The 22,989-nt window shown below is 52.5% G+C and overlaps 1 protein-coding gene across 2 annotated transcripts; it reads left to right on the top strand.

Annotated features, from left to right (window-relative positions):
- The first annotated feature begins 831 nt into the window (after positions 1 to 831).
- On the top strand, positions 832 to 22,583 carry SLC41A1 (solute carrier family 41 member 1). 2 transcript variants are annotated; one of them, XM_075115798.1, is made up of 12 exons: positions 832 to 870; positions 1,429 to 1,750; positions 1,892 to 2,656; positions 8,316 to 8,423; positions 12,550 to 12,621; positions 12,905 to 13,049; positions 13,146 to 13,292; positions 14,070 to 14,217; positions 14,867 to 14,946; positions 15,754 to 15,888; positions 16,853 to 17,001; positions 18,639 to 22,583. In XM_075115798.1, exons 3-12 carry the CDS (start codon positions 2,279 to 2,281, stop codon positions 18,822 to 18,824), a joined length of 1,548 nt encoding a protein of 515 aa, XP_074971899.1. In that variant the 5' UTR covers positions 832 to 870; positions 1,429 to 1,750; positions 1,892 to 2,278; the 3' UTR covers positions 18,825 to 22,583. The 2 variants fall into 2 exon arrangements, with proteins under 2 accessions (XP_074971899.1, XP_074971900.1); XM_075115799.1 differs by lacking the exons at positions 832 to 870; positions 1,429 to 1,750; positions 1,892 to 2,656 and adding an exon at positions 8,070 to 8,233.
- Positions 22,584 to 22,989: the final 406 nt, after the last annotated feature.

Raw genomic sequence — 22,989 nt, 5'->3', positions numbered from 1 at the left:
CTGTACCACGTCAGTACTCCTGGGCCTCGGTCCCAAAAGGACAGACAACGTATCCAAGCTGTGCTTAATTAATTACTTCTAGAGTTAAAATGATGACATGCCCTCTGTTTGCTATTTCCCTGTCATTTTAAGCTGACTGCGTGCGCTGTGCGGCCGGACGTAGCCTTCCCCCCGCGGAGGTGTTGAGCATCAGTCCAGCCGCGCTCCCCTGGGTATCGAAACATCCCGGCGGGTGGGACGGCAACACACCTCCGGCCGCCCCAGGGGAGCACCCCGTGACCTGGAACCTCTCTCCCCAGGTGAGGACAGGAGACCTCCAGGATGGCACCTGCTGGCGAGGGGCAGAGCCGGAGCGCAGGGACAGCGGGGAGGAGGAAGTAGGAGCCTTTCCTTCCAGCACCGTGCTCCAGGTGAGTGCCCTTGGAGCAGGGGGAGGGAGGGAGAGAAGGACATAAAGAAAGAGGGAGGGAGGGAGAGAAGGATGGAAGAGAAAGAGGAAGGGAAGGATGGAGAGATGGAAGGAAAGAGGGAGGGAGGGATGGATGGAAGGAGGAAGGGAAGGAGGGAGGGATGGAAGGAGGGGGGAGAGAAGCAGGAAGAGAAGGAAGGAGGGAGGGATGGAGGATGGCGGGCGGGATGGCGACTCCATGTGGATTCGGCAGCACGTGACCCGGGCCACGCCTCCGCGTTGCAAAGGGGCGTGGCCTCGGGGAGGGGGGCGAGGCCAGGCGTGACGCCACGCGTGCCCGGCCAATAGTGACGTGTCGCGGTGCCCTGGGCAGGGCCGCCATTGGCGGGCGGTGATGTCAGGGCGGCGCCGCGCGGCGGGGCAGAGCGGAGCGGAGCGCGGCGGGCAGCGGGTGCGCAGCGGTGAGGTGCCCGGTGCACCGGGAGGGAGGGACGGAGGGCACCGCGGCAGCGCCGGCCCCGGGAGGCGGTGGGTCCGGCGGCAGCTCCGCTCCGGGCAGCGCTTCCTCGGGACCGCTGTCGCCGCCGGCGGGGCCGGGCCTCGCCCCGGCCGGGTACGCTCCGGAGGGTGGTGGCTTGCGGGGCTCTGCGGCACCGGGAGAGCCCCGCGCCGCCTCCGGGTCTGCGCCGGGCTCACGGGAGGCTGAGCCGGTTGTGCCCGGTGGCTCCCCGCCGAGGGTTTGGCCTTCGGACAGGTGTGTCCCGGTCCTGAGGCTCGGGGGTCCCTCCCGGGTGCTCGCTTTTGGGGTACGGGGAGCAGAGAGCGGCTATTCCCACCTCCAGGTCCCCTGACCCAGCCCCCGTGAAGCGTGCAGAGGGTTGCAAAAGAAGGCTTAAAGAATCAAGGCGACGGTGCAGCCTTCAGCGCCCGTTGGAGAAGAGCGTTGATGAATGAATGAGCCATTATGCTGACTGCCACGAGACCCAGTAGAATATCTGTTTTCCTCCCATGTATTTCAGGTGAAAGACAAGTTCTTGCAGAGTGACGTTAAATCGAAGGCTGTCCAAATGCCAGCTCCCACCCTCCAGCCCGCCCAGCTCCGTAAGTAACCTTAACCGGGAACTTGCTGTTACTTTAAATAAAAGCTCTCGTTGCCTCGTGCTGAAAGGTGCGAAATTCTTCTGGAAGAGGAGGACGACACTGACACTCGGAGCTTGCTGGTGTTGCTGGCCAGTTTGGCAGGGAGCACAGAACAGGCCGAAACAGCGAAAGCCCGCAGGAGCTTTCAGACTCGACCTGCAGAGGGACAGTGCCGCTGGGGAAAGTGACAAAGCCCTCACAGTAAGACGATATTTTCTGGATTGTATCATCTCTAAAAGCCAGTCCCTCTCATACCTGCTCTCTGCTTCCTCATCCCTTTAAGCTTCTGTGTTATTCTTTATTTCATCTGTTTTTCTCTCTGCCTTGCATGCTCCATTACAGCAGTCCTGCTGCTGGAAGAAGACCTGGAGAAAGATGCACTGAAGTGTCATACATCAAAGAAGAAAAGCTTGGATCTCATTTTGGTGACTGCTGTACTGCACAGTGAGGGAGAGGAGGAGAACTAGAGTGAATTTGCTGTAGCTCCCAGTTCCTGCGGTGTTCCCTGCTAGCTCGCTGGTTGGTGTCCTCCATTCCTGGACTTTGCTTGATGGGGATCTCTGCTGCTGGAGCTGTCTCTGCACTCAAAGGCAGGCGAGCAGGGGTAGGACAGGTCGCCTCTAGATGCCGGAAAGGCCATTTGTGTAAGCTCCCGGCAGAAGAGCTCTTCTGGAACAGCTGCTGGCTGTAGGCCCACCAAGCCGAAGGTCAGGATAGCCTCTCGGCAGCATGTCTTCCAAGCCAGAGCAGATGGAGACCCACCAGGCCAATGGGGCTGTGCTGCCCATTGTGCCTGTGGACTGTCTCACCAGTCCGGACCGGGGGCAGCTGGTGCAGCCCTCGGATTTCCTGGGACCTGACAGTGATGGGGTAGAAGTGGTGGTGTTGGAGTCCCGTGCCAATGCTAAAGGGGTGCGAGAAGAAGATGCCCTTCTGGAAAATGGCAGCCAGAGCAATGAAAGTGATGACACCAGCACAGACCGAGGTCCTGAGCCAGCCTCGCCCCTCAAGGAGACCTCCTTTTCCATCGGGCTGCAAGTCCTCTTTCCATTCCTCCTGGCAGGCTTTGGGACAGTTGCTGCTGGAATGGTGCTGGACATTGTGCAGGTAGGACTGATACTTCCCTGGCACTGGGCTCTGAATCCCGCCTCTGTAAACCGAGGCTTGATCCCAAGCCATGAGGGGCTCAAATGCCAAGGCTCTTGCAGCAGATAGCAACAGTGAGGGGAGGAGACCTGTTACCTTGCATGCTGGTTGGGGTAGGGGGAGACAGGGGGAGACCTGGGTGATGTCTGGAGTGAGGGGAGAAGAGGCCATGGGCAACCCTGCACTGCAGCTGCCTTGCTGTGCTCGGTGGAGGCTGCAGCTGGCACGTGTGCAGCCAAAGCACCTGCCTGGGAGCTGAGCCTGCTCTGTGCATCACAGCTTGAAATAAGCGCTTTCCCGATGGCGGCTGTAGATATCCCAGCTCCAGTCGCTAGTTCCACAGTCCCGTCTTCCTTTTCCATCTTCGATGTTTACTGTGCTGTTCCAGCGTGCCAGGCTTGTGCCAGCCAGGTTAATGATTCTCCTGTGGCAGTGTGTGCAGGACACTTGCATGGTGGCTCACTCCGAAGGTTGAAGACTGGCAGAGTGGCCCTTACTCTGCCTTCTCGTGCTCTTGAAGCGGCCGGGGTCTGCTGGGCTAACAGGGTGGTTCCTCCTGAGAGGTGTGCGGAGGTAATGCTTAGGAAAGGCCAGCCAGAGAGCTGGCTATTACCTCTGGATGAAAACGGAGGTGTTACCAGACATGGTCTCCTGTTAGATCTCTCGTGACAGGTGACACTGGGAACCCAACAGCTGTGTAGCTTGCTTAGGCTTTGTCTGGCAAACGTGGCTTTGCAGACCGCGGCTCCTGCGCTGGTCTCTCTAGCATGAGTTTTCCAAGCGTGTGTCTCTGGCAGCAGATCAGCTGCTTAACCTCTTCTCCTTTGCTCTGAAAGACAGGCTGTGCAGGGTTGTCTTTATGCCCAGCCCAAAACAGTGAGTAAGGCACAAAACTCGATGAGCTGTGAAGTAGTTTATGAAACTATCTGGATGGAGGAGGCAGCCATTTTGGAGCTGTGGTCAACCAAAAATGCTCTGCCTGAAGTTCCTCTGTTTAAGTGGGGTAAACAAGCCCTCGCAGCATTGGTATAGAAAGACTTGAATGTCAGTCACTTGTCTTTGTTGCGGGCAGTTATGACCATCTCCACCCGAGCTGTGTGCCAGTAGGGTAAGTCAGGCTTTGTTTGTATTTGTGGGTGGTCAAGCAGACACGTCTCTTCCTTTATTGCCCCTAACGGGTATTTCCCTGCAAGCCTTTGCACGCTGGTCATCCTTATGGTTTCTCTTGATGCAACCTGTTGAGAGAACTGTGAAGTGACTCAAAACAGGAAAGGCTGGCTGCGCTCAATTAATCCGGGACAGATTTGCCAGAATAATTTTTCTTAAAAAGACAGACATTTCAAGCGTGTTTCCTTTCGCAAGGTCCCTGTAAACTCATGCATGGCTCTCCTGGCAATTTCCCAGAGCCAGCAATTTGAACCCAACCTAAAGCCTTTCCTGGAGAAGGAACAGCCCTTCTGGCCAGGGAGGAGCAGGGCAGGAGTGGGATACTGTGGCATACTGCTGTGTTCTCCTGCCTTTTTTTTTTTTTATGGTCATTAGAGATACAGCTTCATAATGCCTCTGTCCCACAGCAGCTCAGCATGTGGCTATGCAGCTTGTCCTGCCAAGTCCTCTAACTCCCTTTAGCCTTGGGATTAAATGAGGCATCTAAATGCCATAGGATGGAAAAGGGAGATGGGAAGCGTGTGGTCTCGGCTTGCTTGCCTGCAGAGTCTGGGGAGCTGATCTTGATAACTGGCTTCCCAGAGACTCGAAGCCTTGGATGAAAGGAGGGAAGCATGTGGAGTGGTAGCTGGTGCACTGGGGTCAACTGGAGCCCCGTTGCTTTGGATGCAGCCCTGCTTTGCGGTGGATGGAGGGCCCCATACACTTAATATCCTCTGTTTTGGGTAAACGGGCTGATCAGTCAGCTGTAACTGGTCTCCCCACTCTGAAAGCAAGCAGGCCTGGCCTTTGGCTGTGCTGTCCCATTAACATGTCCCTGTGAATTCACCTCTCGGGAGGAAAATTTGCCTCTGCTCCATTTGGGATTGGAGAGACCTTTGGACGAGGTGCATGTGAGCATACCAGCTGCTTTTTTGTGTACAGTAGAGGAATATTGGCATGGTCCCCTCTCCCAGCAGAGCCCTGATTGTTGTTTTCCAGACTTGTCTGCTCCCTGGAGATTCTTTGGATGGGATGGGCAGTATTTTGTACAGAGGAGGGAGCCTGCTCCATTCCCCCTGCTTGACCACCTCTGGTGTTAGCATCCCTCTGGGGTGGGTCTTATCTGGGGCCAGCGGGGAGTACCAGCCCTGGAGCTGTAGCTCTCCTGTTAAGGGCACTTGCTCCTTGGCATTTTGGGAGAGCACTGGGAGAAGCGCACCATGCGAAGCAGCCACACCAAGGCAGTCATAGCTCTAACGTGCAGCACATCCCTCCCCTCTGAGCTGTCATGAGTCACCATCCCGCTATAATCTGAGCAAAACCACGCTGTTACTCATGACTCTCGTAAGCCTTAACTTCGCACGCGGTGACTAAAAATGACAGAGGCTGAGAAGCAGCTGTTACCCTGGAAATATGTGTTATCTGCAGGTGCAAAGCTTCTGAAAGGCAGCGAGCCTGCAGGAAACTGCAAAACACCACCTGGGGTTTGATGGTTCTTCCAGAACGTGTGGCAGGTCAGGGTCTGATCTCTTCCCCTCCAGTGCTGCACCGGAGAGACCGAGGTCTGGTGGCTCTGGTATCTGGGTAGATTTGTGTTCCAAGGGACCACAGGCTTAGTAGAAAACTAAGCTGAAATGAGTTAAGTCTAGATTGCGTAGAGTCTCTATGTTCCCTCTCCCCGGAGGACAGGGAGGAGGCGCTGGAGATGAAGTGCCTCTCCCTCTAATTCTCTTACACAGCTCTGCTGAAAGCCAGCCGGGAGCCCCACTGCTCCCCAGTGCGGTGTGTTCGCCTTTGCGTGGAGCAGATGGGATGGTCTTGGAGGATCTTCCTTGTCCCTGAAAACAGCTTATTTCTGTGCTTCTCGGAGGGGCTGTTACAGGGGTGAAAGGCATTTTAACAGCTTGATGTCCTGAACTTAAATTTATATTTCCTCTTTTCTTTCCCTTTTTTGTGTTCCCCAAACAGTCTGGCCCTGGTTCTCCCCTTGGAGCCACATTGTGGGCACGCGACTCTGCAGGGAGCTTTCTTCTCTGCAGGAGCCAGGGAGGCCTTCGAGATGGACTAAATGCCCATAGACCGGTGTTGTGTAACATCTTATATTAAGAAAGTTGGCAGGAGCCCACGGGTCCTGCTCTTTGCAGTGAGCAAGCTGCTGATGTCTGCAGAAATCTCCTTGTTTTCCTTCTCCAAAGATGGCTTTTATTCCTTTCTCCAGGAACACCCCTGTCTTGCTCAGGGAGCTGCTTTAGCCGGCTCCAGTTACAGCAGCTTCTAGCACCAGCTCGCAGTGAGGCCTCCCTTAAAGGATAATTTACAAAGCCAGGGTTGGGGGAAGGTGAGGGAGGGCTGTGATCTTGTGCTAGCTATTGCCTGATCCTGCCTCTATGATCTCTGGAGGCAGAAAGAGCCAGGAAACTTTTGCACAGCCCTTCCAGCCCGTGGTCTGACTAATGACGATGTTCCTTTCGTTAAGTGATTCTGGTGACACCCAGCTCGTCCTGCTGGGAAGTGGGAGCTTGCTGCTTGCTGCTTGAATTCTAGATACGGCTAAGGGAAGTCATAGCAGAGGATCAACTGGTACAAGAAGCAGCAAAATAATCATAATGCCTGCCTAAAAATAGACTGAGGAGAGCCAAGCTTGCCTGTCTCTAGATGTGACCTTAAAGGAAGCACAGCCTGATGTGCTGCTATGTTGGATGAAGTATTTCAGGCTGCTTCTCCCTCCTGCCTCTCCCGCCCTGCTCAGCAGTGAGCACTGAACTCAAATGTCCCCCTGCTCGGAGAGTCGTGCAGAGCTGTGCCCTTTCAGAGTGCCTCTGGCTGCGGTGGAAAGGTCTCCCAAGTCAGGAGCTCAGGTTAGGTGGGTGCAGGGTGGTTGGAGGGGCTGCAGGGACCGTGGTGGTTTCCTTAGGTGCCGCCCATCACGGCGGCTCGAGGAGGACCGTTCATTGCATGAGTCTGCAGATGGGGTATCCTCAGGAGCCTTGTTCTCGAGCAGAGAGAGGGTTGGGGCTGTGCCCAGAATAGCTGAGCAGCTTTCATCCGTGCACCTGGGAGCTGGAGAGCATGGTTAGCTTGTCTTACCAAGCTGTCAGAAACATTAAGGGGATTTTTATTGACTGGAAAACAGCTTTTTCCCTTTGAGGAAAAATGGTCCCAGCTCATCCATCTCAAGCACTTACCTGCCTCCTGTGATCAGTTTTCTCTCAAATGGTTTTTCAAGTGAGTGCAGCTTGAATGCAGATCGCAAAGGACCTGGCAGGAAACTGGGATTTGTTGGCACAGTGGTGAAGGCAAGCAGCACAAAGCATGGAAAAATAAACAAAAATAACCGGTCCTTCCCCACAGGAAGGTATTACTCATGCAGGTAGAGTTTACTGTAAGGTGTTGGCCGATGGCGTTCCTTGTCCTAGAAAGAAGTAGGTGTCCTGTTGGCTAGTTAGCTGCCAGTCTGACACTGCCAGGGCGAGTGCTGCCAGAGGTGGAGCTCGTTGCAGGTAACATTTGCAGGAAGAAAGTTGCAAAAGTCATGACTGTTAATGTGTTCAGCGCAGCATCCAGCTGTTGTGAGTGCGATTCCAGCTGTGCTCGGTGTCCTTTAAGGAGTGTGGCAGTCAGGCAGTGTGAGAAGCAGGAGTTATTTTGGACACAGGGCCTTCTTGCACAACATTCATGAAAATAAAGAATCGGGCAATGCGGTTTGTGTAGCTTGCAGGGTTTGGTTTTTTATTTATTTAAATATGGTTTTGAGGGGTGGCTTTCTGTTTTCACAGAAGCCAACTGCTCTCCTTTAAGGCTGCTTACCCTGCAATTACTGTTCATTTTTTCCTAAATAACCATGGCTGCATGTTCTCCCTCGTGCCCAAGAGAGCTGACTTGACTGTAGAGCCAGAGTAGTTAGTAAATACCTCAGCAATGTAGGTGCCAGGCGAGGGCATGCACCTCCTTGGCAACATGTGGGGGGAACAGAGACCACAGTGGACTGCTTTTTGCAGCTGGCAGGATCAGGGAGCAGCAATGCTTTGCTCCAAAATACGTTTGTAAGACACACGTGTAGGGAATGGCTCTGAGCTGAGACTGACCGAACTTAGTACTCGATTCTGCCAAAAACTGCACTGCAAGCGTTGGGCAAAGTCTCTTCATCGTCCCCGATTTTGGCCTCTGTACGCATAAACATTTTGTCAGCAGTTAATCTTTGGGGGATTTTCAACTGAAAGTTGCAGGCTGAGATCCGGCTTTTAAACTCAGCAGGAACATGTGGTCACTGCTACACGCATGTCAAAAGCAGTAAAATCACCGCAAAATTCAGAGCATGGCACCAGAAGGGGAACTGGGTTGTCTGCTCAGGGCCACACGCGGGCAGTGCCAGGTTGCAAAGGCAGATGAGTAAGTGATACTCAGTCCAAAGCAAAGGCTTCTAACAGCCATGATTATTTTTTAATGGTTTCTTTTTGTTTTAATCTTGCAGCACTGGGACGTCTTCAAATACGTGACGGAGGTATTTATCTTAGTACCTGCATTACTGGGCCTGAAGGGGAACCTAGAGATGACTCTGGCGTCTCGCCTGTCGACAGCTGTGAGTATCCAGCGAGCTGAGGGAGGGAGCAGGATACCTGGTTTAGGGAGGGAGGCACACGTGTGTGTGGTGGCTGGGCAGACAAATCTCTGCACGGCCCTCTGAAGTCAGTGACCACTGAAACCAGAGCCTGGAGTGCAGCGTGCTGGGAAGGTGTCTTCATTGCACTGGACTGATCAGATTTGAAAGCTTAATAGTCCTTAAGCTTTGGTCACAGTTCACTCCCTTGTCATGGCTGCTCGTGGGCCTGGAGGCGCCGTGTGTGAGCTGGCTTTGGCAGTTTAATGTCTGGATTAAAGACTTGGATCCAGTCTTTCTCATGAGGAATCTGGGTGTAGGCATGTCATCAAAGCAGGTTAAAAGAAGCCACGTTCAGGAGGGCTAGGAGATGAGAGAGCCTGGAGAGAATTGTACAGCAAAGGCTAAAACAGAGGGGACCTCGCAGAGAGAGCTAGCAGGTGGATTGACAGGCTCTTGAAGTGGATGGAGAGGCCTGGCTGGGCATTTCTCTTGCTCGAGTTCAGTCTGATTCCTGTGAAACAGTGAGCTCCCTGTGAGAGATGGGGGCAGGCTCTGTTAGCTCCTCAGAATACTGTGTTAGTCCAGCTGTAAATGAATTGCTTTGTGTTTAAATGTTTCTATAACACAGCAGTCTGTCTCTGTAGCTGAGTGGCGCTGGCGAGAGACTGACATCCTCTCCTCACAGGGACAATAATGCTCCTTCCTTCTGCAAAGCATCTTCTGCTTGAGCATGACAGCAAGTGATTGCCTGATGTTTCTGCGTTTCCCATGATGGGAGTACGTATAGCTTTGAATCTTACGTCTGCAAGGTGTTAGCTGCCTGCTGCCAAGCTCTTAACTCTACTGGCTCTGTGCCGTGAATTGCTGGAAGAGAGGGAGCCCTTGCAGCAAGCAGCCTGGTCTTGACAGCGCAGAGTAGCTGACACATCTTGGCCTGAGAGAGCTGCTCAGAAAGTGCTCACTGAGATGGAGAACTGTCTGCCTGGGTGGTAGCAGCAAGCGTGGCTCTCTGCTAGCTGTTTCTTAGCACGCTCCCTTCCTCTCGGCCTTCCCCTTGCTGGCCGCTGCAGGAGAAAGCGCAGAAGAGTGTGGAAAAGGTCTCTGTGTATCTGCCCTCCTGGGTTCTCTCTTGTTCTTCCATCTTGAGCAATGGGGTGATGCCAGCTGTGACTTTTTGCTCTTCAGCCGCTTCTTGTTGGCCTCTGAGGCAGAAGGTTTCTGGTGCATTCCTGGATGGCAGCAGAGCCAACGATTTGAGCTGCTCATCCAGCCTTTGTCACCGGCAGCCCTCTTGTCCCTCGTGCAGTAGCTCCCTGTGTGTACCCTAAAGGATGCTGCTTTCAACCACTGAACCAGTGGCACATGAGCACCATTTCTGTAGAGTCTGAGGTTGTCTCTGCAGTCCCTGGGGAGCAGGAAGGCAAACAGTGTGTCCCTGGACTAGCCCTTGGCTTGGCCTCTGCACCCCAGCCCCTGCTTGCCAATTCCTGCCAGCCATGGGGAGGACCACCTCCTTCCTGGATTCAGCCCTCGCTCTTCCTTCTCTGAAGGAGCAGGGCGCTGAGCTGCCTGGGGGATGGCCGTGCCAGCATTACCTGGCAAAAGCTGGGCTGTGGCTGCTTCCCCTTGGAGCTGGTCTCCTCTCCCCAGGCACTGCTGGGGAGGACAAAGCTGGTGGGAGGCTTTGTGCTGCCCTTGACCCAGCTGTCCTCTGGTGCCAGGGCTGGCAGGGACAGAGGCTGAGCACTGCAGCTTGTGTCGCAGGCTGAGCTTTGTTTGCCCCTTCGTTCTGGGAAACAAGTCCCTTTGTTTTATTTGCTCTCTGTTCAGATCATGTCAGGACCTTTGCTGTCCCAGATGCAGGCTGTTCTCCCTCTTGGCCTTGGCCAGCTTGCGCTTTCTGAGCACGGGCTTATCAGGGTGAGTGCTTGGCTCTCCTGGGACAGGGGCAGCACACCACTTCTCCATCCTCTTCCCTTATGGGGCTGGCACAGAGCAGCGTTGGGGCAGGCTTGGCAGAGCAATGAGACAGGAATGCAAAGCTTTCCCATCTACTCTGGTGGCTGCAGCAGGGTCACAAGGCGAGTGGCACAGAGAGCACCGGTCCGGCTCGCTGGCCCGACTGTGCCAAGCGGCTGCTGCCCCTGCACCAGCGTGGTCTCCTGGTGCCTCCCCCCGCCCCTGAGCTGACGGCTGTGGGGTGGCATTAGCCTCGTGGGCCAACACCCAGGCTTTGTCCTCTACTTTCCTTTGCACTGGCAGGAAAGAAGGCTGCGCTGCCTCTACACGAATCCCCTAGCCTTGTGCTCTACCTCCTTGAGTCTGCGTGCGGTGAGATAGGACAATCTCTTGGGCTTTCCTGTTTTTTATTTAATCTTGCCCTGTTCTTCCCTCGGCGTGGGGGACCCACGTGCAGGCGTCTGGAGGGAGCTCCCCTCTGACTAGGGCTTCACGGTGTGGGTCTCGTGCTCTCTCCGCAGGAAAGCAGCCTGGAGAGGTTTCTCAGACACAGGGTTTCTAATTAGTGCTGCATTAAGGCACCTCAGAAATTCCTTTCACAATTAAGAAGCAAAACTCTCCCATTAGTTAAAGGATTAAAATCCTGTTGCCAGTGACTACAGCTAGGTTATGTTAATCCCAACCTAATTGCCATGTGGCTGGAATTTCAAGGTCAGGCTTCATATGGAGCTCTAACTCCTGTGCTCAGTGTTGTTCCAGTCAACTTTTTTGTTGGTTTTCCCCCACTCCTTCCTCCTCTCTGCTAAACTGACCAGAATAACTCACTCCAGAGATGGGCACATCTCAGTGCTGGTTGGAAAGAGCTGGCAGTTCTCTGAAGCGCACACAGTAAGGAGAGCAGAAGGATTAGCTGATCGCTGACTTCTTGGGGGTTTTTGCGGAGACCAGCAAGGAAACCTGAGAGGAAGAAATTGCTGCTGTATTGTTGTGCAGAAGTTTGAGTTTGGTGCTGTCAGCCAGTAACTCCAACATGCATTTACTGCTTCAGATTGTTTGAGCCACTCCCTTGTTTCCTCTTCATGTTCATCAGCTTCCAATAATACAAGGCTGGAGATAAGCTTAAACCCTCTGCTTATCCTTTCTTCTAATTTGCCATAAAGACCTAGAAGGTGCGAGGGAAGAGCAGAACCCTTATGCTTTGCCATAACCAGCAACCTGCAGTGATTCTGCTGGGTTATTTTGGATCGTACGCCAGGGAATTAAAGCAACTTTCCATCTCTTCTGGTTAGTCTGATTAGCATCTCCCGCAGCTGTAGCGGTGCCAGATGACCCGTGTGCCATGGCTGCTTCCCGCTACTCAGTAGGTCTGCACGTGGCATTAGCCTTGTTTACTCAGCTTTTAACTGAAACAGTAGTTATTGCTGCCAGCTTCCTTTGCCCACGTGATGCTACTCTGGCCTTGGTCGGTATTGGAGCTGGGGCACACGGGTAGCTGACCTGAGAATCCGTGCACCCCTGTTTCCCTCCTGGCTGGCTGACCTGAGTGGCAGCATGACCCAACTGGGCCTGAGCCAGGCTTGGCTTGATCACCAGTGGAGCGAATTCGATGAGTAAATAAGCATCAGTGCATAACTCTGCATGGGGACAAATAATATCTTGTTGCTTTTGCAAGATTTTCATCAGATGTTCTACTGATGTCGATTCCCCTTTAGGCTCCCTGCAAAATCCCCTCTGTAGTGGGTCTGGCTCCGCTCCTGACAGGTAGGAGAGTGTCAGCCCATTCCTGCAGCTGGGAAGGAGAAGGTGCTGAAGCTGAAACTGGGAACAGCTTTGGTGTTTTGGAGTACAAAACCAGAGTATCTGTTGGAAGAGACACTGTAGTTACCCGGGGTGTAAAGCCCAAGTGACTTTCACAGAACTGCATGTCACAGGCTGCCGTGTTACTGCAGAGCCGTACCCCAGCTGCGCACACACATGGACACACACGCCTTTTCTGCTGAATGCTCTTCTGTAAGAGCTGAGGATTTGAGGTGGTTATTCTGTCCCACTCCTGGCACAAACTTGCGTAGCTGGAAGGCAGGAATTTGACTGGTAGCAAATGCAAAATGCTGTCTGTCTGTAACGATGTTGTGATGTCTTCTTGCAGGCTAATATTGGCCAAATGGATACACCCAAAGAGCTCTGGAGGATGATAACAGGGAACATGGCTCTGATACAGGTAAGGAAATGTGAAAGGAGAAGAAAGTAGGAGCATTGGTGGTTGGTGTAAGCCAGCTGTGGCGAGTGTCAGGTTTAAATGCCCAGGTTTTGTTATTGTCAGCTTCTTGTCCCGCAGCCACCTTACCATAGCAGTTTACTCTAGAGGTGAGACTTTGTGTTTCCCTGCTAGATGCTAACCCCCCTGAAATGATGGTACCCTGGGTGGTCCTTCCCTCTTCCCTCACCCCGGGACCATTTTGCTCTCTAATCCTCTTGATGACCATCTAGTTTTTTATTTTCAGGTTCAGGCTACTGTGGTTGGCTTCCTGGCCTCAATCGCAGCAGTGATATTCGGATGGATCCCAGATGGGCACTTCAGCATTGACCATGCTGTCCTGCTCTGTGCCAGCAGTGTGGCTACCGCGTTTATTGCTTCCCTTGTTCTGGGTGAGAGACAGACCCTGCACGCCCTCCATGCAGCTCTTCCTAAAATGATGGGCTGCCCTTGGCCTCATCCTGTGTTCTTCCTCTCTTTGCCTGTAGGCATGATTATGATTGGGGTCATCATCGGATCCAGGAAGATGGGCATCAATCCTGATAACGTTGCCACACCAATTGCTGCCAGCCTGGGGGATCTCATCACCCTGGCTCTGCTTTCAGGAATCAGCTGGGGCTTGTACAAAGAGCTGGGTGAGGAGCAACAACAGGCCTTTGTCTCTCTCTGGTCCTTCCACGTGCTGCCACATCTCCCTCGCAAATCACCCTCTTCCTTTGCCGTTCCTCTTCTCGGGGTATATAGGATGCCTGGCCTGGAAGCTACCTCAGTTAGTGAGACCTAGTCAGAACTGATAAGGGGAGGAAATGGACCTTCTTACTGCTTTGTAGCTGCAGACAGTCTTGGCAGTGATCTGCATACTTCCTTCTCACCAGGTAAAGTGGTACGGGAGAGGTTGTCTCCTTCCAAATGCCAGGGCAGTGACTGTGGCTAAAGCAGTGGGAGAAGGCAGCTTTGGATTTCAGCTTTTGCACTGTCAGCACCAGCTGGTGATCCTCAGTGCAGAGCTGCAGCTGTACAGCTGTAGACACTAGACTTCCTCCTCCCTCCCCTCACCTTCCTTCCCTGGCGGCTGGGATGCAGGGGATGTGACTCAGCCAGGTTCAGCCAAAGGTGAAGCAACTTGGGAGGTCTTGCCCGGGAGTGGGAAGTGGGAATGAGCAGTTAGAAACTGAAGAGATCTCACTCGGATCTGTTGATAAAGCCTCTCTGAGTACACCAGGAGAAGGAAATGCCATGTTCTGAAGAGCTGAGGCTGGTCTGGTCTAGTTTGCCTGCCCTTACTGGAGTTTCTGATGCCAGGGGTGACAGCAGCCTGTAGGCAGGCTCGATGTGCTCAGCTGACATAGCACCCTGCCTCACTGCAGCGGGATGTGTCGTTGATCTGTTGCCTGTGCTTATTTCCCCCTCAGAGAGCAAAGCCTACGTGAATCCTTTGGTGTGCGCCTTCTTCATAGCTCTGCTGCCCATCTGGATCATCATTGCCAAGAAGAATACAGCAACTCGGGAGGTGCTGTACTCTGGCTGGGAGCCAGTCATCATCGCAATGGCTATTAGCAGGTAGGAAGGCATGGAAGAGTTCCTCTCCCCCAAACGCAGACAGATAACGCAGCCTTTCCCCCAGCCCTTCCAACTTCTTAGCCCTTGGTAGGTTCTGGAACGAGAAGGAACCAATGCTTTTCTGCTTCCACGGTCCAGGCTGCCAGGAAACAGGAGGTTATTTTGTGTTTTCTAGACAAAGACATGGGGTTCTAGGTCCCGAGGCACAGGAGTGATTCAGCACCTGACTGCTGGAATCCGGGGCCTTAGCAGTGTCCTGGCTGCTGCACAGGGAGACCGGCACGGCCACGGAGTGAACGCAGATCCCATTTAGCAGTCTTCTGCACAAGAGCCCTACGAAGGGCAGGATTGCTTTGGATTATTGTGTTGTAGTAAACTGTACGTTAGGGGATTTAGTCTTTGGTTTTTGGCAGCAGTGAGAAAAGATCTTGCTTCTGTTATCAAATAGTGAGGTCTTCTGTTATCTTCAAAGGTCTTCTGTTATCAAATAGTGAGGCTTAAAATCATGTGCACAACCTCAGCCACAGGTGCATGTTAACAGGTGTATGTATCGCCCTTGGGGGCACACACGGCAGCAGAGAGAACCCTTGGTCTTTGTGTGTTTCCTAATGAGCTTTCACCACTGACCTCTTCAATCTTCCCTCTGCAGTGCTGGGGGTTTAATTTTGGACCGAACGGTCTCAGATCCAAACTTTGCTGGGATGGCTGTCTTCACACCGGTTATTAATGGTGAGTTCATTTCCACTCTGGGCTTGCAGCTCTCGGAGACTCTTGGCAGACAGCACAATTGTCCCGCATGCATTATTTCAGGCAGATTAAGGAGACTAATTCTCTTTGATTGCCAGTGAGACGTGGTGGTTAGACCCAAGCTTCTCAGCAGCGTGGCTCCCTCTGGTGCCAGCCTTTCACCAGAGGGTGACTGGCCTTGGGAGGCTGTTGCCTAAAAGACACATTTTCCAGGGGCCCAACAAAGACTCTCTTCATTTTCTGATTCCTCCTGGCTGGTGGAAGACCCCCATCTTCCAAGATATATGCCTTGTGGCAGCTGGTTACATAAAGATTTGGATTTGCAACTCTGAATCAGGAAACCTAATTGCTTCTGGTATAAAGTTTTGACCTCCTGATGAACCAGGGAAACTCCTATTTTTATTATTTTTTTGCTGTAAATGGAGTTCATTCTGAGCCAGTGCATCTTGTGCTCGTGGGTTCCACAGTTTCATTATGCCTCGTGCACAAAATAATAGTTTTAAACTTCCGGTGTCTGTTTTGGTGGCTGACTCGTCTTTTTTTCCCCCCACCCAGTATTTCTTCCAGTCAATGCTGCACTAATAGAATTGCATCTGTTTTACTAAGGGGAAACTGCAGAACAGTGTGCTTTGTCTCAGCTCTTTACATCCTGCAAAAGTGGAATTCGGGTCAAAAATAGACTGTCCTACATTATTCCGGCACCTGGCAATTCCAGATCTGCTGGCTGTTGAAAATAGCTCTCTTTAAAGTATCTGAGACATCATCTTACTGCTCTCTCCTTACCTGCAGGTGTGGGTGGCAACCTGGTGGCAGTGCAGGCTAGTCGCATCTCCACTTACCTGCACATGAGCGGGATGCCCGGAGAGAGCTCCGAAACAGCCCCTCGCAAGTGCCCCAGCCCTTGCAGCACTTTCTTCAGCTCAGGTATCCAAGTTGGGTGTTGAAATATACTGACTTCTGCCAGCAGCAGCTGCTGCAGTTGGCTGGAGCACTGTCAGAGGAAATGGTGGCTGAAGTCTGCTCGGAGGCAGCCGTCGGTGCACGGACGTGGTGGTTGTCTGGCCTGGCCTGCCCTCTAGAGACCGTCAGACCTCTAGCAGAGGCGCTGCGGGAGAGGTCGTAGCCCTGCTGGAGGAGGAAAACAGTGCAGAAGTCCCATGCCCTGACTGTCTAATACTGTAAATCCTCCACCCCCTAAATCTTTTCCAGATGTGGCCAGGATACTGAAACCTGCCTTGAGGCTGCTCAAGTGTTGCAGCTCTGCTGGCTTTATAAAGCTGCAGTTACACAGAGCTTCTCCCTTACGAAGGCTTTCTAACAGCTCTATTATTTGTGGCAGAGCACAGCCCAAGCTTGCATTCCAGCACAGAGTGCAGGCAGAGGTTATTACTCTCCAAAGTTCTCACGAGGCTTCGTAGCCTGCAGCCTGGCTCCTGGCCTGCTGGGCCACGGCTGCCCCTGCAGAGCAAGGAGAGGCAAGAGGTCTCCAGTGTGGAGGTGACCTGTTAGAAAACTGATGACCAGACAAGGTACAGACAGAGCTCTGAGGAAATTCAGTGTTCACAGTAAATTCTTGACAGCTCTGTACTGAACGCTGTCAGAGGTGGGACAGCAACTGAGGTCTGAGAACAGCTTTTGCTCTGGGGGCAGAATCGGTGCCAGGCTTGGTGCAGAGAGTCCTTGGGCATTCTGAAGTTGCGTCATCATTCAGGGCACGCTGCCTTTTATACTAAATCTGCAGTGTGGGGGTGAGGGTCCTGCGTGCTGGTCCCTGCTTCTGATCTGACCGTAGCTGTGAGGCCTTGTCCCCTGGAGCCCAGGGAGGCTGCAGAGTTCCTGGGTGTCCAAGCTTATCTTAAGCCTGAACTCCATCTCTCTTTCCTTGCAGATGTGAATTCCCGCTCTGCTCGTGTGCTCTTTCTTCTGGTGGTGCCTGGACACTTAGTTTTCCTTTACACCATCAGCTCCATGCAAGGTGGACACACTACGCTCACCCTGATTTTCATAGTCTTCTACATGACGGCTGCGCTTCTCCAGGTAAGCCGGAGCCCTTCCGGGGGCTGTAACCCCTCAGGCTGGAATAAGGGGACACTGCCCTGTCATCTGTGGTGGGGACCTGTTCAGGCAGTGAAGTTGTAGATAAACTGCTGAAGGCACTGCGATATACCCTACCCCTAGGTAAGAGATTCACGTGCTGGGGAGAGGTATGCCAAGTAGATTGTACTTGTCAAATGAGCCGGTATCATACTGAATAAATCCTTCTTTGTTGATACCTGTACACACACGTTTTCCTTCCTACCATTCTTGGCAAGTTTTGAATCTGTCTTTTGTCTGTTTTAAGTCCTTCTGATAGCAGAAGCGTTGACCTCCTGCATGTTAATCTGTCCTATAAGGTGCTTTAGCAATTTTAAAATGGCTGGTGAAGAAAAGAGGCTGTGGGATTTGCAGGGACCCCGTGCCTTGTGTCCTGCCCTTTCCCTGCCTCCCCTGCCAGCTCTGCGGTGCGGGACTCGCAGTCCCCTCGCAGGAGCTGTGTGAGCCCATAATGATGGGTGTTCTGAGGGACGTACGCCGACCAGGGTATTCGTGCTGCAGAAATCCAGCAGCCGCTTGCAGGAGTCTGGCTGCCTGCATAGGAGAACAGGGAGAGACTCTGATGAGGGAGTTTCCTGCTAAGCCCAGCTCACCCCCAGCTCACCCCCTCTGCTTGTGGAAGCTGCACCTGGTTTCAGTGTCCCCTAAAATCAACAACCGAGGCCAGCATGAGGAAATGAGTCAGAGCATCCATCAGAGGCCAGAGCGGAGCGCTGTCATCCAGGAGGCTAAATTTAGGTTGTGAACTCCTGCTGGGTGCTTGGGCACTTGGAGGGGGCTTCCGCTCGCAGCCGCTCTGCAGAGCCGCTGCGGTGAGCAGCCTGCAGGCTTGGGAGTCAGGCAGCAGAGGTGTGTGCTGACCGCTGTGGTCCTGAGCAAGACCCTCCAGGCCCTCAAGACACCAGAGGCATTTGCAGCAGGCCTGCGGCCACCTAAATCCTTGTCCCAGACCTAAGGCTTGAGGGGATCCAACGTGGATTTCTTCTGTCTTTAGATATTGATATGAGCCTCTCATTGCATTGAAGCAGATGGGGGAGAACATCCCACTCTGGTAGTTTCAGCTGCTGGCCAGTTGCTCTTTTATTTCTGGAAGCCAGGCATTGCTGTCCCTTCCTGAGCACGCTGTGTGCTCTGAGTCCCCTCTTTGCCCCATATCTTTTCAAGCTTGTTCTGGTTAGATCTGAAAAGTGAGATGCAAAATTTAGACTTCTTGGTGTTTGAGTGCCAGTGTTCTGCCTTCCGAGCCTAAATCTGATGGTGACATGTGAAGCTAAAGAGGGATAGGGCAGAAGCTCTTAAGGACACAGGGGATGTGGATGCCCAGGGGCCCACTGAAACTCGCCAAGTCCCTCTTTGTGCTGTAATTGCTGCTCTGGGGATGCAGCCTGCATTAAACGCCCGGACTGCGGTGCTCAGCAGGGTGGTTCTGACCTGCCACCACCTCTGTCCCTCGGGCTGAGGCTGCGTGTCTCCGAGCCTGGCCTGTTGAGCTGGAGCTGCCCCAGCAGATGCTCCGTGAAGGCAGGGATTGCAGAGGTCAGGATATGTGGCTGATGTGGCTCTTTTCTTCCTGCCCCCAGGTTCTCATTCTCCTGTACATTGCTGACTGGATGGTGCACTGGATGTGGGGAAGAGACCTCGATCCTGACAACTTCTCCATCCCATACTTGACAGCGCTGGGGGACCTGATTGGAACAGGTCTCCTCGCTCTCAGCTTTCACATCCTCTGGCTCATCGGTGACCGGGACTCCGATGTGGGAGACTAGCTCTCCCTGCTGCCCCCTATTCTCACAGATCTGCTCCTCCTTCAGTTTTGTTGTCGTTGTTTCTTTTCCTCCACCCTTGCTCTCCTTTGCTTCCTCCCCCCTACCCTGTCTCTCTTGAGACTTCCATCTTTGATACTGGATTCTCATTATTTTCAATGGGAACTTTATGTGGTTTATATTTCAAGCCAAGATTGTACAGAAGATAAATCTAGTTTTAGGAAGGACAGAAGAAGTGTAACGAGACAATCACCAAGTGCAATTTCATAGTAGTTTTGTCTGAACCAAGGTTACAGTGAAGATACTGATCAGTCAGATCACGCAGGGAGCCCACCCTGTCCCAGTCACCAGAGGTGAAGGGCTGCTTTTTTCGCTTCATAAGCGTTTTAAATACTGGAGGTAAGGCTCAGACTATTTTACTGAACAGGCACCTTCTAGCAAACCTCGTGGATGAGGGCACGGGGTATCTCCTGTCTTCTCTGCCCTGTCGCCGTCCTCCCTGTGTTCGCGCTCTGAATCCCCCTCCTGTGCCTGGCATCCAAAGCACGCGAGTCTCTGGTAGAGGGATTAGCGAAGGTGGTGAGGAAGGGCCCTCTGTGCTGAAACACCCATTCCTGCGTGCCCACGAGGAAAGCGAGTGATCTCAGGTTTGAGGACTGCAGAGCCGTGAAATCTGGCTGTGAGCAGGCTGGTCTCTGCTGACAGATTTAGGCTCCCTTTTGCCAACCATCTGGCAGCATCTCAGACTGCAGGCTCCTTGTTCTGCCTCTCGTCGTGAACTGAGTTCAGCTACTGCTGCGTGCAAAGGGATAAGCTCTGCGCTTTGTCTGAAGAGGCCGTGAGCTCTCCCCATCTGTCCTTCTCCCCTTCTGCCTGCCGGCGCTCTGCCGGAGGATCTGCTGGAGCCCCCGTGGAGGCTGTGTGCGAGCCACTCCCGCGTGCTGGTATGGGCGCAGCACTGTTTTCATGGCAGCCTGCTCAGTTCGGTTGACTTTTTTGTTTCCTGGAGGGGTGGATGGAAAAACAGATCCTATTTGGTGTGTTAAGATCTTCTTTCAGTCGCTGAGTGTTGCTGACAAGCCCATTGCAGCTGGGAAGAAGCCACCTAGTACCTCTCCCAGTTGAGCCTGAGGCATTTCAAACTTGGGAGCATCAGGCTCTTGGTGTCTCTTGGAAAAGGACATCCACGTTCAGCTTCTGGATTTCTTTGTATGTGTAGGCGCCAGCTAGAAAACAGGTCGGTGGACGCAGTCAGATTTCTGCAGCCCTGGTTCTTAGTGCGGCACTGTACGGACTGTAGCGAAGGAACCTGCTTGCCCTTGAGCAGGGGTGCAAAATCTGGCACCAGGGCTACAGCCCAGCCTGCAAGCGCCGGCCGAGCACTGCGAGCGCAGGATCCCCTGCTCTGGCTCTTTCCCCTTTGCTTTTTGTGCTGTTCAGCTCGGCGACGGCCGAGACGCCTTCCCTTCCCCTGCTAGTGCGTGTTGGAAGGACTCTCATGCAGTCTGCAGTGGCGTCATGAGAGAAAACCTGTTCGGCTGCGTGACTGAGGCGTTTGTAAATGATCATCCTGAATGCTGTCGGCACTCAATGCTTTTTAGTTTTCCCATTGGATATAAATCAATACAGTAAACTGAGTGCAGCTTGATGTAAGCAGGTCTTATTGACTTGGAAACTTCACCCAGTTAGACCAAGTTGAAATGATGTGCTCAAGCAGACAGCGCTATTAAACAGGCTCTAATGCATGAATATAAATTGAAGGCGTAAGTGTGCATGGGGGGCAAGCTCGTAACATCTGTCAACGATAGGGAAAATAGAGTATATCCCATGGAGTCTAATTTCAGTGCTGCTCTGCCCAAAGCTTGGGGAGCTGCCAGTATCTTCTCAACAGCGTGGGGGAATGCCTGCAGTATTCGGCATAGTAGCACCTTGCATCCTGATCCTGAAATGACAGCAAAGCTCTCATTTGAGTTCGCTGTGCAGGCCCGGGGTGCTGCGGTTCTGCCCCTGGGCTGGCCACTGCCCGTCCTGCGTATTTGCAGCTCCAGAAGATAACCTGAAAGCTGCTGGGTTTGTGGTTGCCTGCTTTTCCTCTTGCTTTAAGTGTGTTCCCTGCAGCAGAACAGGGTCGTCCCTGATAGGCCTAACTTCCTCCTCTAGGTTAACTTCTGTATTTCTCATTCAAACCGATGCTTGTCGTTGTCTTCTGGCTTTCTGTCCCAGCAAGGGACATCTCTGCTCAGCCGGAAGAATGCTGCGATGCAGTGCTGGGAATGCTGATCTTCATCCGAAATAAGGCTGGGTTGGAAGGTGTTTGTTACTCTGGACAATGCCAGAACTAGCTGAGCTCTGCAAAGCCCTGCCTAAGTGCAGATGGTTTTGCTTTTTAGGTAAGGAGCGATTCATTAGGAACAGTTCCTACCTCCCCCAGAAAAGAGCTGAATGTGCCCCTTATGGTCCAGATCAAGACCAAAGCTAGTCTGGGATCAGGCATTGTCCCAACCCAGAGGTCTGGTTGCAGAGCTGGTCCTTACTCTGGGGATGAGTGTGTTGGAAAGGAAGGTCAGGATTAGCAAGTGGGAAACCAGTTCTGGAAAGCCATGGGAGCAGCTTTAGCCAAAGCAAACAGCAGTCGGGCTCTTGCCTGCTCGGGACCTCTCTGCTGTTGTAGAAGAATCCTTTCCTGCTCCAGCGGGTGCGTACAGAGCTTTCCTGCTGCCGCCTGAGCCCTTCGTGGTGCTCCGAGGCGGAGGGGGGATCCTGGCCCTGTCTGGCTGCTCGCTCTCAGACCCTCAGAAGAGCAGGTGATATATTTTTGAGACGGCTTTCCCCCTTCTACCTTGCTAACGTCACGGCAGGCTTGCTTTCCCCTTGCCCATCTCCGCAACGCGTCCTTTGTGGCGGTAGCTCCGCGCCTCGTGCTCTCTGTCCCGTCCCAGCGACGTGACTTCTCGCGGGTCTCGTTCGGCCAAAGCTCTGTTCCAAAAAAACAAAAAACCCAAACCCAACCCTCGCACCCTACTGTACCGAGTCTCAGCCCGGGGACTTCTGGGGTATTCCCTGCTGCTCGCCTGATTTCTCTGCCTGATGTTGAGGAATAGATAGGAGACTTCCTTCCGTCAACACTTAAGCTTTTTTATATATATATCTTTTATATATATAAAAGCTTTATATATATATATAAGCTTTTATATATATAAAGCATATATAAAAGCTTTTATATATATAAAAATATATAAATATATATTAAAATATATCTATAAAGCTTATATATATATATAAAGCTTTTTTTAATACATAAAAGCTTTATATATATATATATATAAAAGAAAAAGGAACTTTCCTGGTCTTTTAGGTGTCCCATCACTATTTAGTTCCCCAAGAAAAGACTCCCCAGAGGAAGAATCTACCATTTATGGTCTCCTGTAAAAAGAGACCCAGAGGAGGTGGAGGGCCGTCACGCTGCTGGGATGGTGCTGTCCGTACTTTCAGTGAGGGTCTAAGGTGTGTGCGGGGAGTAGGTCAGGGAAGAATTTAATTTAAATTTGAAGAAACTTGATTGTCAAAAACATTTCCCACGAGTTGCACTCAAATGCATGCCTACTATACTGCTGCCTGCAAATGAAAAATACTGGTTTACTCTTTTTATTAAAGGAAAAAGACTGTCTTAATTATTTATAGTTCCTATAACTGAATTGACAGATGTCAACTTAACTGATAAATTATATTTGGTTAAATAAAGATGACATTTATTTATGTGGACTCTGGTGTCTTTCCTTCCTCCCCCTCTCTACTTGGTTAAAGGTCTCATATTTTGCAGCTTGTTTTAGCTTATGCTGAAACTCTTGACGTGCGGTGGAATGAGGGAGGAAAAGCAAATAAATGGCTGTGCACAAAGCAAACCGGGATTAGTGTAAATGCCAGATTACGGGGCTGGCTTCGGCCGGGCCCTTGGCCGCATCCAGGCGGCTGCGCCGGGCTTCCCGGCAGGACCCGCAGGGCTTTGCTCTCGGGCGCTTGCTGTGTACAGAAGCCCTGCCCCGGCTCACGCGTGGCCCCTGTGACTGTTGGTTAAGGTATGTGGGGCAAAAGGGTTCTGCACGCGTTTGGGAACACGCTAAGCCCCTGATTTTGCAGGAATCGGTGCTGTCAGAGGCCTCTCGTCCTT

The sequence above is a fragment of the Phalacrocorax aristotelis genome, chromosome 21, assembly GCF_949628215.1.
Source record: "Phalacrocorax aristotelis chromosome 21, bGulAri2.1, whole genome shotgun sequence".
Taxonomy (NCBI): Eukaryota; Metazoa; Chordata; class Aves; order Suliformes; family Phalacrocoracidae; genus Phalacrocorax; species Phalacrocorax aristotelis.
Note: the sequence above shows the minus strand (reverse complement) of the source record. Positions and strands in the feature narration are given on the sequence as shown.